The 15,570-nt window shown below is 46.6% G+C and overlaps 1 protein-coding gene across 1 annotated transcript; it reads right to left on the reverse strand.

Moving 5' to 3' along the window:
• Positions 1 to 1,046: 1,046 nt before the first annotated feature.
• On the reverse strand, positions 1,047 to 8,591 carry RPL26L1 (ribosomal protein L26 like 1). Its single transcript, XM_074960565.1, has 4 exons — positions 8,504 to 8,591; positions 6,861 to 7,033; positions 5,010 to 5,150; positions 1,047 to 1,220 (listed from the first exon to the last, which is right to left on the reverse strand). The coding sequence occupies exons 2-4, from the start codon at positions 7,026 to 7,028 to the stop codon at positions 1,092 to 1,094; spliced, it is 438 nt and encodes a 145-aa protein (XP_074816666.1). The 5' UTR covers positions 7,029 to 7,033; positions 8,504 to 8,591; the 3' UTR covers positions 1,047 to 1,091.
• Between the last annotated feature and the right edge of the window lie 6,979 nt (positions 8,592 to 15,570).

Genomic DNA, 15,570 nt, shown 5'->3' on the forward strand with positions numbered 1-15,570 from the left:
CTGCTTCCCATATTTTAGATGGTAAATCTTCAAGGCAGGGGCCGGATTTTTTGTCCAAGCTTATCAGTGATAAGTCATTCGCTATGCCAGTTAGCCATCCAGTAAAAGTGAACTGTTTTCACCAGTCTGCAACAGCTTTCGGTCATTTCTATTACATTCATGTCAAAGCTCATGCAATTATGTTTTACTTACATAAATTCTCAAAAATAGCTAGAACAGACAACTACTGGTAGAATTTCACGAAGTGCTGAAAATGAGGGAAGCCTCTTCTCAAACTTCAGTAATAATTTAAAGGCACATCACAACTCAGTAACTGCACAGAACTAAAATAAAGCTACCACAACAGGGTACTTTAATACCTTGGTCTGTCTTCTTTTACTTCCACTTCATTATATGCCAGTGTAAAACTAATATGCAGACAAGTCTATTTACTTCTTTGAAGACAAAAGTTGGCTCGTGCAAGAGCCTGTGGTTGCAAGCGCTGTACTCATCTGCCTTGAAAACAACACTTTGTAGACTAAAAACATGGCCAATTTCTCCCACTTATTTTGCCAAGTATGTGATACTTCAAACCAAATAACTTACGTTCCTTCATGGTTTTATACATGTCTTAAAGTTTCATTTATAGAGATGGAGAGGAGAAAAAACCCAATATATGCGCTATTTATTCTAGCCACATGTGCTGTCTCCCCAGTTGTCCATACAGCCTCCCCCCTGCATCAACTCTTGCTACTATTCTTGATTTCTTGGATTGTAAACTCTTAGGTATAGCGTCTGTCTTTACTGGCTTTGTAAAATGTCATACACCTCTCTTGTACTACATAAAGGAATACAAGAACCAATGTGCATGCATGGTGAGAAGATACTAAATCTGCTTTAACCAATTTAAAGCATCCAATGGATAATAAGAAAACAAGCCTGTTCTTTTAATTAGTAGAAGTGCTTTTCTGAGCATCCAATATTAACATGTGAAAGTGGTATGAAGAATAACACCAATCCAGACAGACTGTACCAACGCTTCCAAAAGTAGAACACACAACAATAGGTTTCATTTTAGCAGTTCTTTTAATGGGTGACACACAGGAGACCATTTATTCTTGCATCTTTTCAATGGTTTCTTCCTTGTATTTGCCCTTTTCCTTGCCAACTTGGCGAGACTTTGCTTTACGTTCCAAGATCTTTTTGCGATCCTTGTCCAGTTTTAGCCTAGTGATCACCACCTAGAGAAAAAGGAGATATAATAAAAATCTGTAATATTAAAACAAACTCTGGCAGAGAACTGTACCATCCTAACACCTTGGGAGTATCACAGTTAAACCTACTGGCATTATTAAATTCCCAGGATTATCATCTAATTTGATTAGAGTTGTAGCTCAGATATTGCCGTTCTTGCACATTTCAAAACTACATAGGATTCTAGGATAATGCAAACTAAAATTTTTTTCTATTGTCCCTCACAAAAAAAAAACCAACAGCCCACAAATGCTTCACAGATCTTTTAGAACTGCCTCCCCACTGACAGTCAGGTCCTCTTAATACACAGCATATGAGAACTAGCGGAAAGGAACAAGAGGCATTAATCTGAGTTTCATGTGAATTGGAAAACTGGAACACACAGGCCAGCACACTGAACAAGCTCTAGAATTCTGTGTATTCATGGACTAAAACAGACGAGGTAGGTGGGGTAATATCCTGGGTTCAACATGTCTGCATATAACAATGGACTGAAATAGACACATATTCAGGTACTTGGGAATTGATAGCCCTAGTGTGCTGTGATAAATTGAATTGATAGATTTTACTTTTAAACGTGTCTTAGCTACAGGTAGAGGTTTTGTGGGTGCTAAGGTTATTGCAAACCATCCAGCCAAAGGACAAAATTATCACTGAGATACATAAGTTTATTGCTTGTATTATTGTTATACCTGCAGACCCCAATCAGGGATTGAGGTTCAGCTGTACCAGATGCTATACAAAGTATGTGGCTTATAGCTAAAAAGACTATATGCTTTAACCCTTTCCCTGCTGTTCCCTCACTGCATCTGCTCTACTATCCAGAGTTTTCCTCAAAGTCTTAAAGAATGTTATCTGATAAACAAATATGCAAATGTAAAATTCACAACTTGCATCAAGCTGGGATATATAGAATTTGAAGCTAGTGGCCATTACACCATCTAAACTGACACCATATTTGCAGAACTGAAGTGGATTACAAGTAATGATCACACCTTCAGAGAGCTTCCTTCACCATTCACTAGCATAAGTATCAAAAATAAGCAACTCAAGCAAAGGTGTCCACAGTAACAACTCCCTCTTTACAGGGCACATAAGATATCCCCATAATTTTGGAAAACACTGCTGCTGTTGGCTGTGCTATTGGTTTAGCAATAAAATACTTAGCATGGCCAATCCATTTATTCAATACAGAATATTTTCAAAATATAAACAATATGTTGACCAGTTTAAAGACAGACAAAGATTATAAATAAAATAGGTTAAAGAAAAGTAGCAATAACTGATGGTCAATATAATTCATACTTATACTGGGTCTATACAAATAAACCATTCAATAGAGGACCATCTTGGGCAGTATATCATAGGTAGATTCTCAAACATTTTGATTAAAGGTGGCTTTCTTGTAATTATAAATCTGCATTTCCCGTGCTCCAGCCTTGAATAAAGTTCTCTCTTTTAGAGATTCACTAAATAGCACAACCAGCCCAAGATCAGCAAACGGCATTGTACACCATACAGTTAAATATCTTTCAAACCAAGTTCAGCTCTGAGTCTGTTCGCAAGTTAAAGAATAGCACTAAAATCGTCCCATGTTTGCGTAGTGGATAGAAAGCATCTGGGAAATAATACTAATGGAAAAAATGTGTCATGCAAACAGCAGACAACATTCCAAATACAATTTTACCGGTCCCCCTTCTTGGAATGCAAGGGGCACCAACCTGTGTGCGCTGTGCTGTAAACAAATGGCTGCTGTCAGAAGGTTGCAGTCTGGCCAGGCAGTTATCAAATCTTATTAACACATGGGTACATTAGTGATTACTTGCCAAGCCCAATTTGCTTCCAGATTCCTGAAGTTATTTCATAATAAGACAGTGATATACACAAGAGTTTCCAATGGGCACCTTAGTTTCCAGACCCTTGCAGCAGCCTACTACTTTTCTGCCTCTCCAACTGGCAAGGAAGTAACAGAACTGGATTAAGCAGTGCTAAAAAACAATAAGCAGTGCTAGAAAAAACAGATACATAAACCCCTAAATTTGTGAAGTAGTGAGTTAATGAGGTATCTACTGTATCTCCCATCAAGCAATATTTGGATACTATTTGCTTTAAAAAAATGCAACTCTGGAATCTAGTTCTAATACATCCGCACAGATCTGAAGTAGGGCTGTACAATCTAGCCAGTATTCATTCTGCTCCTGCCAGCATTGAAGAAATAAATGCAACATCAATGGGACAAGAGGAAGAATCCTCCTGCTATAGTGAGAGGCAGAAAACTGCAGAATTCCTGCTATCCCCTAGAACAGCAGTTCTCAAACTGTGGGTCATGACCCCGTTTAAAAGGGGTTGCCAGGGCTGGCATTAGACCAGCTGGGGCCCAGGCTTGGGGATGAAGCCCGACGGGGCTCAGGCAGACTCAGGCTTTCATCACCCCTCTTGGGGTCCTGTAGTAATTTTTGTTGTCAGAAGGGGGTTGCAGTGCAATGAAGTTTGAGAACCCCTGCCCTAGAAGTTTACTACATAACCAGACTGTCCTTTTTCCTCTTTTGTATATGCAGCTGGTAATTTCCTTATGGAAACAGAGCTTCCTTAGGAGACACTGCTTTCTTGGTGGGTGGCCCAAGACTGGAATTAACTCCTAAAGGAACTAAGGACCATTAGAAAACTCATTACTTTCCACTCTTAAGTACAAATCAACATCTTTTGGGGGGGGGGGGGGGGGGGGGAGGAGGAGAGAGAAAGAATGACAGATGTTAGTCATTTTGCTTAAAGCACTACTGGAAGACACCCAGCTACTATAATGATGAGTGTGCTAAAAGAACATACATAGAATGGAATGGTAGATGTGATGCATTAGAGATGAGGTCATATTTCCACTGTGTAGAGTTTTTTGGTGGAACCCATTAACTCAAACCCAGTCTCTGGGCACAAAATTGTGTTCTTTGGATATAATTCTGTTCCCCTCTATCACATACAGTTTGTTAGAGGTTTCAGGAAACCTGTCAGAGCTGGGTTCACTCAAAACTACCCTTGCCTGGTCAGTGTGGGCCAGACAAAAGTCTTGTTATATCTGCTTCCAACTAGGTTTCTAGCTAGCTTTGCTGTTATTTCATTAGTTTCCTATATATTCTTAAATGCCTGTCTATGACCAGCAAAACAAGCATTTTCTTCATCTTCACTGAATATAAACCGCCTTAAACCATGTTAGGCTGAAGCCAGATTCAACCAGCAATATTTTTCCTGGCAGCAACTCCTTCATTTATGGAGGTGTATTTAGATATTTCTAATGCGTCCATCAGAGTGGCAGAAATGCCATACGGGAAGGCTGAAGGATGGATCAGATCAATCCACAATATATGACAATCCCATTTTCACCACTGCAGAGGACTGGTGTGTGTGTTGGGAGGGGCAGGGGGTGTCCCCCAATATGGCAGTTACTACAATGTGGATGTGCACTTAACAGTACTTTTGTTTTTAAACAACCAAGCTTTTTGGACATTTTACAAAAAGTTTTAGCCTTTCACAAGACCCTGCAGTTCAGATGCAAATAATTTCTTCATGGTCAATCAATTCACAGCAGGAAACAACCCCAAAATTCGGATTCCTACTTCTCTGCTGCAACTAGGACATTCCCTTACTGTATAGTTACGCCAGTGCTACGGCTTCTCAAACTACTGTGTGTGCTAGGACAGCACTCTACTTCTATAAACTGCACCTATTTCCAAAGCTAACAGAAATTCCTTTGGGGAATTTCAGTTCCCATGCACGTATTATACCTTGCTAGGATGGATTCCAACATGGACTGTTGTGCCGTTGGCCTTCTCACGCTGTACGCGTTCAATGTAGATGACGTATTTTTTTCTGTATACCTGGACTACCTTGCCGATTTGCTGGCCTTTATAATGTCCCCGGACAACCTGACCAAAAAAAAAAAAAAAAAAAAAAACCAAAAACCAGAGCATTTAACTTTCTCAGGTTTCACAAATTCAGGCTCAGACATAGATAAGAATAGTAAGATCTTCACAGGCTGAAATCCCACCTTTACCCCTTGTGTGCGACATTACAGTGAGATCTCATATATTGCTCATAGTATGAGCAATATAATGTTCAGCTAGATATAAAATATAATGGAAAGGAAGCGTACTTCTCCTTCAGTAAATTAGATTTAGTGAACTCTACACTGCTTGAAGTTTAAATTATTAAAGGAGCTCCTTTTTCTGTATCTGTCCTGTTTGAGGCCTGTAACCAAGTATGACAGGTTTCAGAGTAACAGCCGTGTTAGTCTGTATTCGCAAAAAGAAAAGGAGTACTTGCGGCACCTTAGAGACTAACCAATTTATTTGAGCATAAGCTTTCGTGAGCTACAGCTCACTTCATCGGATGCATACTGTGGAAAGTATAGAAGATCTTTTTATACACAAAAAGCATGAAAAAATGGGTGTTTACCACTACAAAAGGTTTTCTCTCCCCCCCCCCCCACTCTCCTGCTGGTAATAGCTTTTCTAAAGTGATCACTCTCCTTACAATGTGTATGATAATGAAGTTGGGCCATTTCCAGCACAAATCCAGGTCGTGGCCCCCCCAACCCCACTCTCCTGCTGGTAATAGCTTATCTAAAGGATCACTCTCCTTACAATGTGTATGATAATCAAGGTGGGCCATTTCCAGCACAAATCCAGGGTTTAACAAGAACGTCTGGGGGGGGGGGAGGAAAAAACAAGGGGAAATAGGTTACCTTGCATAATGACTTGCATATTTCCCCTTGTTTTTTCCTCCCCCCCCAGACGTTCTTGTTAAACCCTGGATTTGTGCTGGAAATGGCCCACCTTGATCATCATACACATTGTAAGGAGAGTGATCACTTTAGATAAGCTATTACCAACAGGAGAGTGGGGTTGGGGGGGCCACGACCTGGATTTGTGCTGGAAATGGCCCAACTTCATTATCATACACATTGTAAGGAGAGTGATCACTTTAGAAAAGCTATTACCAGCAGGAGAGTGGGGGGGGGGAGAGAAAACCTTTTGTAGTGGTAAACACCCATTTTTTCATGCTTTGTGTGTATAGAAAGATCTTCTATACTTTCCACAGTATGCATCCGATGAAGGGAGCTGTAGCTCACGAAAGCTTATGCTCAAATAAATTGGTTAGTCTCTAAGGTGCCACAAGTACTCCTTTTCTTGTAACCAAGTATGGCTCTCAAAACACTTGTCTTCCACGCATTTTTTTCCTTTCAGAGTAACAGCCGTGTTAGTCTGTATTCGCAAAAAGATGATCACTTTAGATAAGCTATTACCAGCAGGAGAGTGGGGTGGGAGGAGGTATTGTTTCATGGTGTCTGTGTATATAATAATGTATTCTGCAATTTCCACAGTATGCATCCGATGAAGTGAGCTGTAGCTCACGAAAGCTCATGCTCAAATAAATTGGTTAGTCTCTAAGGTGCCACAAGTCCTCATTTTTTTCCTTGAGATCTCCCCCACCATAGCCTAGCCTGCCATGAGATTAACTCCAAAGCCCTAACAGCTATTTAAAGTTGTCTGGCCCATCTCTCCTGCAGAGATTCTACATAAAACAAGATGTCCACAAGGCTCAAATTTCACAACAAAGACTAAAATGGCACCTACCTGGACTTCATCATCTTTTCGGATCGGCATAGAGCGGACATTGTATTTCTGCCTTAGCTCCTTGGAAAGGGGGGAAGACATGATCTTCCTGCGAATGTGAGAGGGTGCATTGAAGTGCCTCTTGCGGTTCTTGCTGCGGTCCGAGGTCACAAAAGGATTGAACTTCATTTTGGCTGCACAAAGAAACATAAAATTGAAACTGAGGCATTTATAGCAAAAACAAGCTTGGTGTGAAATTCTGCATATATTAGATATGACACAGTTCCAACCAAATTTCAACAAAATCCTGCAGGCACTTACTTTAGTTTCCATCCACAAATCTCTAGCTTGCATTAACACAAACCTGGGTTTGCAACAAGGTTATATAGCATGTTCCCATACCAATGCGGTGAGGGAGTTCTTCCTGAAAAACCATACTATAAACAATCACCCTGACAGTCTATAGCACTACTTCTGACCCAAAACTCACTGTGTACACCAGTCAGGAAAACTGTGCTAGCAATAACCATAATTAAGCATGGTGGCTGTAACCAGCACAGTTCTATTTCCATTGTGGCCATAACCTAGATATTTGAGGGGGCTTGCATCATTTTGTATGCTTTTATTAAAGAGAAAAATGAAGATTTAGAGAATATAGCAGTCCTGTAATTCAAGTATGTCTTGGAATTTTAGCACAACGTTTGTGACACCCCACAATATCAGTAACGTCACATAGCAGCTCAGTGTTTTAAAGGCAAATTAAGCTCTCGGTGATAGAAACATGTGCCCTCTACCTGCCTATGTTCAAATGCGCGTGTTCCAATTTGCAGTGAGCTTGGGTTGCACATGAATACAAGACAGGGCTTTGAAAGAACCCAATTAAAAATCAGATACTGAACACTGAGGCTTAGTGCTGGCCAAGCTCAGTGGCAGATGAGAGAGCATGGAACTAAACAAGAGGCAGGAACAGCAGGCCCCAACATAAAAGCTCATCAGCAGAAAAAATACAGGAAAGGAGAGATCAAGAAGAATCAGTTACAAAAACTAAGTATCACAACTGAGACATACAAGTGATGGGAATCTGGGGTCTACGAGTACCATTCATAACAGCCTCCAACGTGCATATTTTTTAAATATTCCACCAGACATGACATAGGAGCGAGGGGTAGCAGAATCTTGGGTTGTTTATGTGCCGCCTCCACCTCAAAATAGGGGGAGCATCTCCCTCTCCGGGGCCGACACCTCGGGAGATGTGCAGCCTCCCACCGTCTCACCGCGGAGAAATAGACTATACCGTGGGGCCTTTAATCTCGGCTCCCCGCCTCGAGTCATTTCCCCAACAGGGCGGTTGCTAGTAGGTCTCCCCGAAAAAGGCCAGGCCCCCAGCAGGTGATCGCTCCCGGGGCAATGGGGACACGGGTTGCTCGCTGTGCTTTCCCTCCACCACCCTCCCATTCCCTATTGGGCGCAATCCCACCCTCACCAAGGCCCCAGGCATCTTCTGCAGCCGGGAGCCCCCTCCTGCCCCGCCAGGCTCCCCATACAGGCACTACACTGTCGGCCGCACGGCTCCCGAGCTCCCCCTAGCACCCCGGGCACGGGATGGAGGCCCCGTGGGAAGGATGGCAGGGGATTATAGCGGCTCCCCCCAGCGCCTCCCTTACCCCGCAGCTGGCTCCACTATGGCGGCCAGGAAAGAGAACTGGACGCTGCTTCCGCCGGCCCTACGAACTCTAAGTTCTCGCGAGAATCAAAGGGTGAGACTGGGGAGGAAAAGTGAGCAGCGCCACCAGGTGTTCGCCGAGCCATACGGCACCTGCAGCAGGCGGGCTGCTGTTGCAAAAGCAAAAAGCAGCAGATGCTGTCCTAAGCCCCACTGAAGTCAGTGAGGTTGCACAGTAAACCAGGGGCGGGCAAACTTTTTGGCCCGAGGGCCACATCAGGTTTCCGAAATTGTATGGAGGGCCTGTTTGGGGAGACACAGCATCCCCTAACCGCCAGGTATGGCCCAGCCCGGCCCCCGACCTCATCTGACCCCCCGCTTCTCGCCCCCTGACAGCCTCCCCAGGACTCATACCCCACCCAACCCTCCCTGTTCTCTGTCCCCTGATGGCCGCCCTGGGACACTCCTGCCCCATCCACCACCCCGTGCTCCTGGACCCCACACCCTCCCATCCAACCCCCCCTCTCCTTACTGCCTGCCCCCTGGGATGCCTGCCCCTATTCAACCCCCCCATTTCCCACCCTCTGAGCACCCCAACCCCTATCCACACCCCCACCCCCTCACCACCACCCCAAATTCCCCTGCCCTCTATTTAACCCCCCTGCTCCCTGCCCCCTTACTGTGCTGCCTGGAGCACCGGTGGCTGGCGGCGCTACAGCCGTGCCGCCACGCAGCGCAGAGCAGCGAGTCAGGCCAGGTTCTGCAGCTGTGCTGCCCCAGGAGCTCGCAGCCCCGCCACCCAGAGCATTGTGCCAGCAGTGCAGTGAGCTGAGGCTGCTGGGGAGGAGGAACAGCAGGAGATTGGCCGGGGGCGAGCTTCCCAGGTCAGGAGCTCAGGGGCCGGGCAGGAGGGTCCCACAGGATGTGGCCCGCGGACCATAGTTTGCCCACCTGTGCAATAAGTGCTTAGTACTGGCAGGGAGCAGAGAACTGATCAGGATGCTGTAGCTATAGGACAGCCTTGCAAACACTGTAATGGAAATTTACCAGCTCAGGCCCAAAAACCTAGGCGCATGGAGAAAAATTAATTATGACTTCCACTTCCTCCTCACCCCCCTCACAAAGTAAAAATCCGTTTGCCTCACAACTAGGAGAGTAGCCTTTGAGGTGCTGCTCCAGGATTTCCAGTGGGTGGGGGTTTTGCTGAGTTTAAAAAATAAATGGGAGGTAGGGAATATTCAGAAAATTACAATTTATATTCTCCATAATTACCAGGGCTGGATTAACCTTTTGTGGGCCCGGCCCCAAACATATTTGTGGGCCCCCATAGGGGCAAAGGAGCATGGGGTGGGGAGTTCGGTCCCCAGAGCAAGGGGCCAGCCAGGGGCAATTGGGCATAGGATGGTGGGGCCCGCCCCGCTCCGCTCCACCCAACCCAGTGCAAGGGCACTGTATGCAAACTGGCAGTTGCCAGATGCACACTGGCCCATCCACCCCTGTGCTGCCAGCGTGCCCCTTCCCCTCAGCAGTGGGCCCATGCCATGCCACACAGCCCCCGATTCCCTATGCCCAGCAGCCCCCAACACAAATGCACAGCGGCTTGCACGCAACCCCCCCTTACAGCCGCACCACTACTGCCCACTGCACTTCCCCACAGCCCACCACAACTACACAGCACCCACTCAGACCCCCCACTGCCCAGCATCCCAACCCACAGACCTTCCCCCCTACCCTCCAAGAGACACCCCACTGGCCAGCAGCCCCCCTCCCACCTCCAGAGACCCACTAACTCCCTCACACCCTGCCCTGTGGCCACACTCACCGGCCCTGCTGGAAGGTGATGGTGTCTGCCAGGCTGTGCTGGCAGCGCAGCCAGGGCCGGTCCAGTGCCAGGGCAGGGAATCACTCCAGCCTCTTGGGAGTGGCACGATTAGCCAGGTCAGGGTCTGCCCCCGTCCTGGCCGGACTCCCTCAGGACCCACTTGCCTGGAGATAGGATGACCATACGTCCCCATTTGGCTGGGACAGTTCCCTTTTTAAGCTCTGTACCAGCCATCCTGTGCGCCCCCCTAGCAGGGCGGGGAGGAACGTGTGTGTGGGGGGTGGCAATGTGAGGTGTCAGGCAGCAGGGTTTGGGGTGTCAGCCCCAGCCCCAGGTAGAATGGAGCTTGGGGGAGGGGTTAGGGCCAGCCCCAGCTCCTGGCAGTGGTGCAGGGAGCAGAGGTGAGGGAGGAGTCAGCCCCTGTCCTGGCAGCGGCATGCGGAGCTCGGGAAGTGGGGGGGTGTCAGCCCCTCGCTGCGGTGTGGGGAGCTGTGGAGGAGGGATCAACGCCAGTGGCGGATTTAGAGTTAGTGGGGCCCTGTGCTCAGCTTCATTTTTGAGGCCTCTCCTTGGGACCCAGCCAAGAAAAAGAACATTTCTCTTATCTCCCCTCCGCCCCTGTTTTTCATTCTTTTTTTCTTCATCCTCCTCCTATAAGTAATAGCAAGTAAATGAAAATAAAGTGAGGTACCTTGATTGTTTTTGTAGTCTAACTTATTTTTCCACAGACCACTTGAAAATCGCTGAGGGTCTCAGCCGACCACAATGATCTTTCCAAATATTGTTTGTACCGTTAGCTAACTATTGTAAAGCGCTTGGGATAAGAGTGCTTTATAAAAAACTGTAAAAAAACATTGGGGTGTGGGGCCTGGCCAGGACTTAGGGTGTGTGTAGCCAGACAGCCAGCCCCCCCCCCCAGACCAGCATTGCTGGAAACACACGGGAGCCAAAACACCAGGGCACTCCAGCACAGCCTTTGAAGCTGTGAGAAGCACAGGTGTGCTGCGACAATGTGCCTCTGGGAACGTATACAACAATTGGGCTCACAGCAGGCAGAGGCGCTGTGACAGACATGGCTCTTAGCCCCTACTAAACAGCATGATGCACACACACCAACATCCTAGGTGGGAAAATATTTACCCTGATAAAAGAAGTGTCCAGTAGTCGAAACTTATTGTTTCTCCCTTGCAAGTGTGAACTACTCTTGCGAGAGCTGGCGTCACCCCGACAGACCAGCCCCAATTTAGCATAGAAAGGAGAAAGAGAATAAAGGAGTACAGAGATATAAGTAGGGGACCTACAGCACCATGATTTTTGAGTGCTTTTCACTATCTATCTGCTGGTCAGATAAGTGACAGCCTCCCAAGGCTTCTGCAGCTAAGAGGGTCCCTAAGCCTTGTCCCTTATTCGTCTTTCTGCGGAATTGAGTGACCGATCCTGGCTTGGCACCGCTGGAATCGAGAGATGCAAGGAGGGTAAGAAGCACCCACACCTGATCTCCTATCTTTAGTGTACACATATTTTGAAATAGAGCTCTATACTTTGTTTTCTTTCTTTGGGATTGTAGCTTCAGTTTTGTAACTTGTTTGTGTGTGTAACATCTCTACATTTAAATAAGTAGGCACTAGCAATTTTGTAACCACATGATTAGAATCTAGTTTAATAAATTTTGGTAACCATTTGTGCATAAGCCTGACTTGTTTCTCTGGTTTACTGTAAAGCAGCCAACACAATTAAAGAACCTCAGCCGTTTTGGCTATAAAGCCTGGCCATTAGGTGAGAGTACTAAGAGCCTAGCGTTGAGTTGTGCCGCCTCCACGGGGCAAACTCTTGGGGCACCTGTCAGTCAATCCTGACTGCCCGCTGCGAAGGAGCTCTGAGCTCTAGCAGTTAAAGTCACGGGTGTGGAGAGGCTCTTAGTGCTGCCATTGGGGCACCTGTCAGTCAGTGTTGACTGCCCGCTGCGAAGGAGCTCTGAGCTCTAGCAGTTAAAGTCACGGGTGGTTAGGACCTTGGGGCATCCGTCAGCCTAGCCCGGGCTGCCCGCCGCGAAGGGACAGTGCGTCCTAGCGGTTAAAGTCACGGATGGTATAAACGGGCATAGCTGGCACCTCACCAAACATCCCTGGCCATCGGCTAACAGTGTGGGAGGGGACTCAGGGTCTGGGAGGGAGTTAGGGTGAAGGAGCAGGCTGGGGGTTGGGGTGCAGGGTCTGGCCAGGAGTTACGGTGAGGGAGGGGGCTCAGGGTTGGGGCAGGAGGTTGGGGTGTGGAGTGCTTACCTGGGGCAGCTCCCATTTGGTGCAAGGGGTGCAGGTGGGGATGTGCGGGGGTGCAGGAGTCAGGGAGGGCAGGGGGCTGGGGGTTTGTGAGGGGAGGGCAGGGTCTTGGAAGGAGTTAGGGTGTACGAGCAGGCTGGGGGGGGGAGGGTCTGGCCAGGAGTTAGGATGCAGGAGGGGGCTCAGGGCTGGGGCAGGAGGTTGGGGTGTGGAGCGCTTACCTGGGGCAGCTCCTGTTTGGTGTTCAGGGTGAGGATGTGGTGGGGTGCAGGAGTCAGGGCTGGGGTCTTGGGGGGGGGTTCTCAGCCCCCCTGCCCTGAGCAGGTCACGACAAGGGTGTATGGGTAGGGGGAGTGCGGGGGCCCCGCCTTTGCTCCACCCAGCCCCGATTCCATCCCCTGCCCAAAGCTCCCCCCTCCCATCTTTGCTCCGCCCTGCCCCAATTCCACCCCCTGCCCCAAGGCCTCCCCCCCCCGGCCTCTTCTCCGTCTCCTCCCCTGAGTGCACTGTGACCCCGCTCCTCTCCCTCCCTCCAGGAGCACAGCAAACAGCTGTTCGGTGGCAGGGAGGAGCACTGGAAAGGAGGGGAAGGAGGCGGAGAAGAGGCAAGGGAGAGGGGAGCTTGGCAGCTGGTGCGTGAGGGACAGAGGCTAGGGGCGGAGAAGAGCTGGTGGGACCTTGGACTGCAGCCCAAGCAGAGCAGGCCGTGCCGGGGCCCTTTTGGAGCCTGGGCCAGGCACCATTGTAAACCCGGTACTTATAATTACCACCATAAAAATAACTTACCTGCATGCTGTATAGGCACCCTTAAACTGCAGCTCTGTTCAGAAAAGCCAAAATTAGGTTGGCTACAGCCATAGTTGAATGTATTCTGATGCAAATAATTTCACTATGATGGGAGGTAATGCTAGGTCATTAAACTATGCAAAGTACCATTTGCACAGCCATTTGGAACAATCCCTCCAGCCTGGCTCAATAGACTTTGGCTAGCAGGACTTGCACAAGTGCTCTAAAAGTAGGTATACAGTACAGACAACACTTTGAAGTGGCCACTTGTGCTGGAGCTTGGGCTCTGAAACCTAAGGGAGGGAGGGATATCAGCACCACAGCTGGAGCTTTAACTTCAAAGCCCTGTCTATACTGCTATTTTTAGAGTACTAGCATGAGCCCTGCTACCCCAACTGTGTCAACCTGGCTTGCTCCAGACTGCTGTGTAGACATACCCTAAAAGTGTCCTCAAATGAATTTCATATCCTCAAATGAAAAGCACTACAGAAGCATGACTGTGTTTTGCCCTACCTTGATGGGACCACTTGTAAACTGATAGGTTGTAGTACTCAGATTTATAAAAACAACTTCTGTAATACTCAATTTTCTTTTTAGCAGTATAGCGAGTTCATACACAGGATTGTCACTTCTGGAAACCTGGGTTCAAACCCAGGCTTGAATTCAATTGCAAGCTGGCAGGGCCTGATCCTCTCTCAGTATTTTGAACTGTCACACAAGTACAGATATGAACAAACAATATGAAAATTAAAGGGAATATGGTGACTCAAACAAGACATATGATCATCTACATCATTCAATTTTATAAACCCTTCTTCCCTTCAGCCTGACAAACTGTCTGGCTTAATTAACACAATGGTTCAATCAATCATTATAACCGTGTATTGCAAAGGATTAAAAGAAAGAGAAAGTGCTTTTATACAGCAAGATACATATTGAAAAGGGCCAGTCATGGGAGGTTCTGAGCACAACCTGCATTGTGCTGAGCAAACACACTACTTCCACTAAAGTCAGCTGGAGTTGAGGAGACTGAGCACCTCCAAGTTTGAGCCCTACCTATTTTTTATGCCCTGGTAGTGAGTCAGCGTCAATTAAAATTGAAGGAGGCAGTCTACCGTTTCAAATTTCCACCCATGTCAGAATGCTTACCATGTACTGTGTACTTACTCACTGTACACAGCTCATTAAAATAAACAAAAACATTTACAAATGAAAAACCCCATCAAACCTGGTCTTGCAAGGCTAGTGGAATGAGAGGCAAATGGAAGTGAAGTTTTATGCAATTATATCCGAAAAGACAATGTTCTTTTAATGTAAAGGCTGTTAAGTGAAGCACTCAAAAGTTAGGAAATGCTAGAATTAAAATTGCCTGTGCAACTTTGATTTGGCACCTTTATGCATATGCATTGTGAGAACCCTTAATTACATGATTGCATGCTATTTTTTCCACAGGCCCCTGCCTCATTCAGTGAGCCTTTGTTTCCGAAACTTTAAAAAAAATAAATCAGTCTGAGGCAGGTATCCAGCAAGGAAAATTTTAACCTGAACCATCTTTTTATGGCAAAGTTATAAGCAACTGAAAAGCGGGTCTTAGTTATAATGAACAGCATTGGGGAACCTTAAGTATAGATGTTGCTACCTGAAATGCCTATAAAATGACTACTCGGTGATCTTACTTAGTCCAGCTGGTACTCTATTAAACCCTGGTTTGCAAAACATCTGCAAACAGACATGCACAAACCTCTTCTGAGTATTTGTTTCCACCACTTCCAAACACTAGCACCACAAGAGAGCCCTGTGTCCCATTTTCCTCAACCAGTCCTCAGCACTCCACATACATTTGAGGAAACACCATATTGCCGTGGACTTTTCACAGATCTGGAAATTGAAACCCTGGTTGCTCCAGGGCCTCAAGCAAAACTGTCTGGGTCCCCATTTCTTCAACTGCGTGATAGGGATAATGCAGGTTTCAGGGGGCTTATGAGGATTATTTAGTTACTGCAGAGATTAACATCTTAAAAAGTGCTAAATATTTATTTCTGGGGATGTCCCTCCAAGAAACCCTAAATCAATATTTTGATGGAGGTACATGTAAAAGCAAAGTGAGGGGAATGGAAAAGGAGCATCTATGGGATGTAGAATATGTTTAATAAAGGAGTTTGCTTGTTCATCTCTCTCAAA

The sequence above is a fragment of the Natator depressus genome, chromosome 8 (genome assembly GCF_965152275.1).
Source record: "Natator depressus isolate rNatDep1 chromosome 8, rNatDep2.hap1, whole genome shotgun sequence".
Lineage (NCBI taxonomy): Eukaryota > Metazoa > Chordata > Testudines > Cheloniidae > Natator > Natator depressus.

What these genes read in the sequence shown, in the direction of transcription:
- RPL26L1 (XM_074960565.1), bottom strand. Translation starts at nt 7,028, where the DNA reads ATGAAGTTCAATCCTTTTGTGACCTCGGACCGCAGCAAGAACCGCAAG. An exon ending in GAAAAGATGATGAAGTCCAG is followed by an intron (nt 5,151 to 6,860) that starts GTAGGTGCCATT and finishes TTTTTTGGTCAG; the next exon opens with GTTGTCCGGGGACATTATAA. An exon ending in TTGGAATCCATCCTAGCAAG is followed by an intron (nt 1,221 to 5,009) that starts GTATAATACGTG and finishes CTTTTTCTCTAG; the next exon opens with GTGGTGATCACTAGGCTAAA.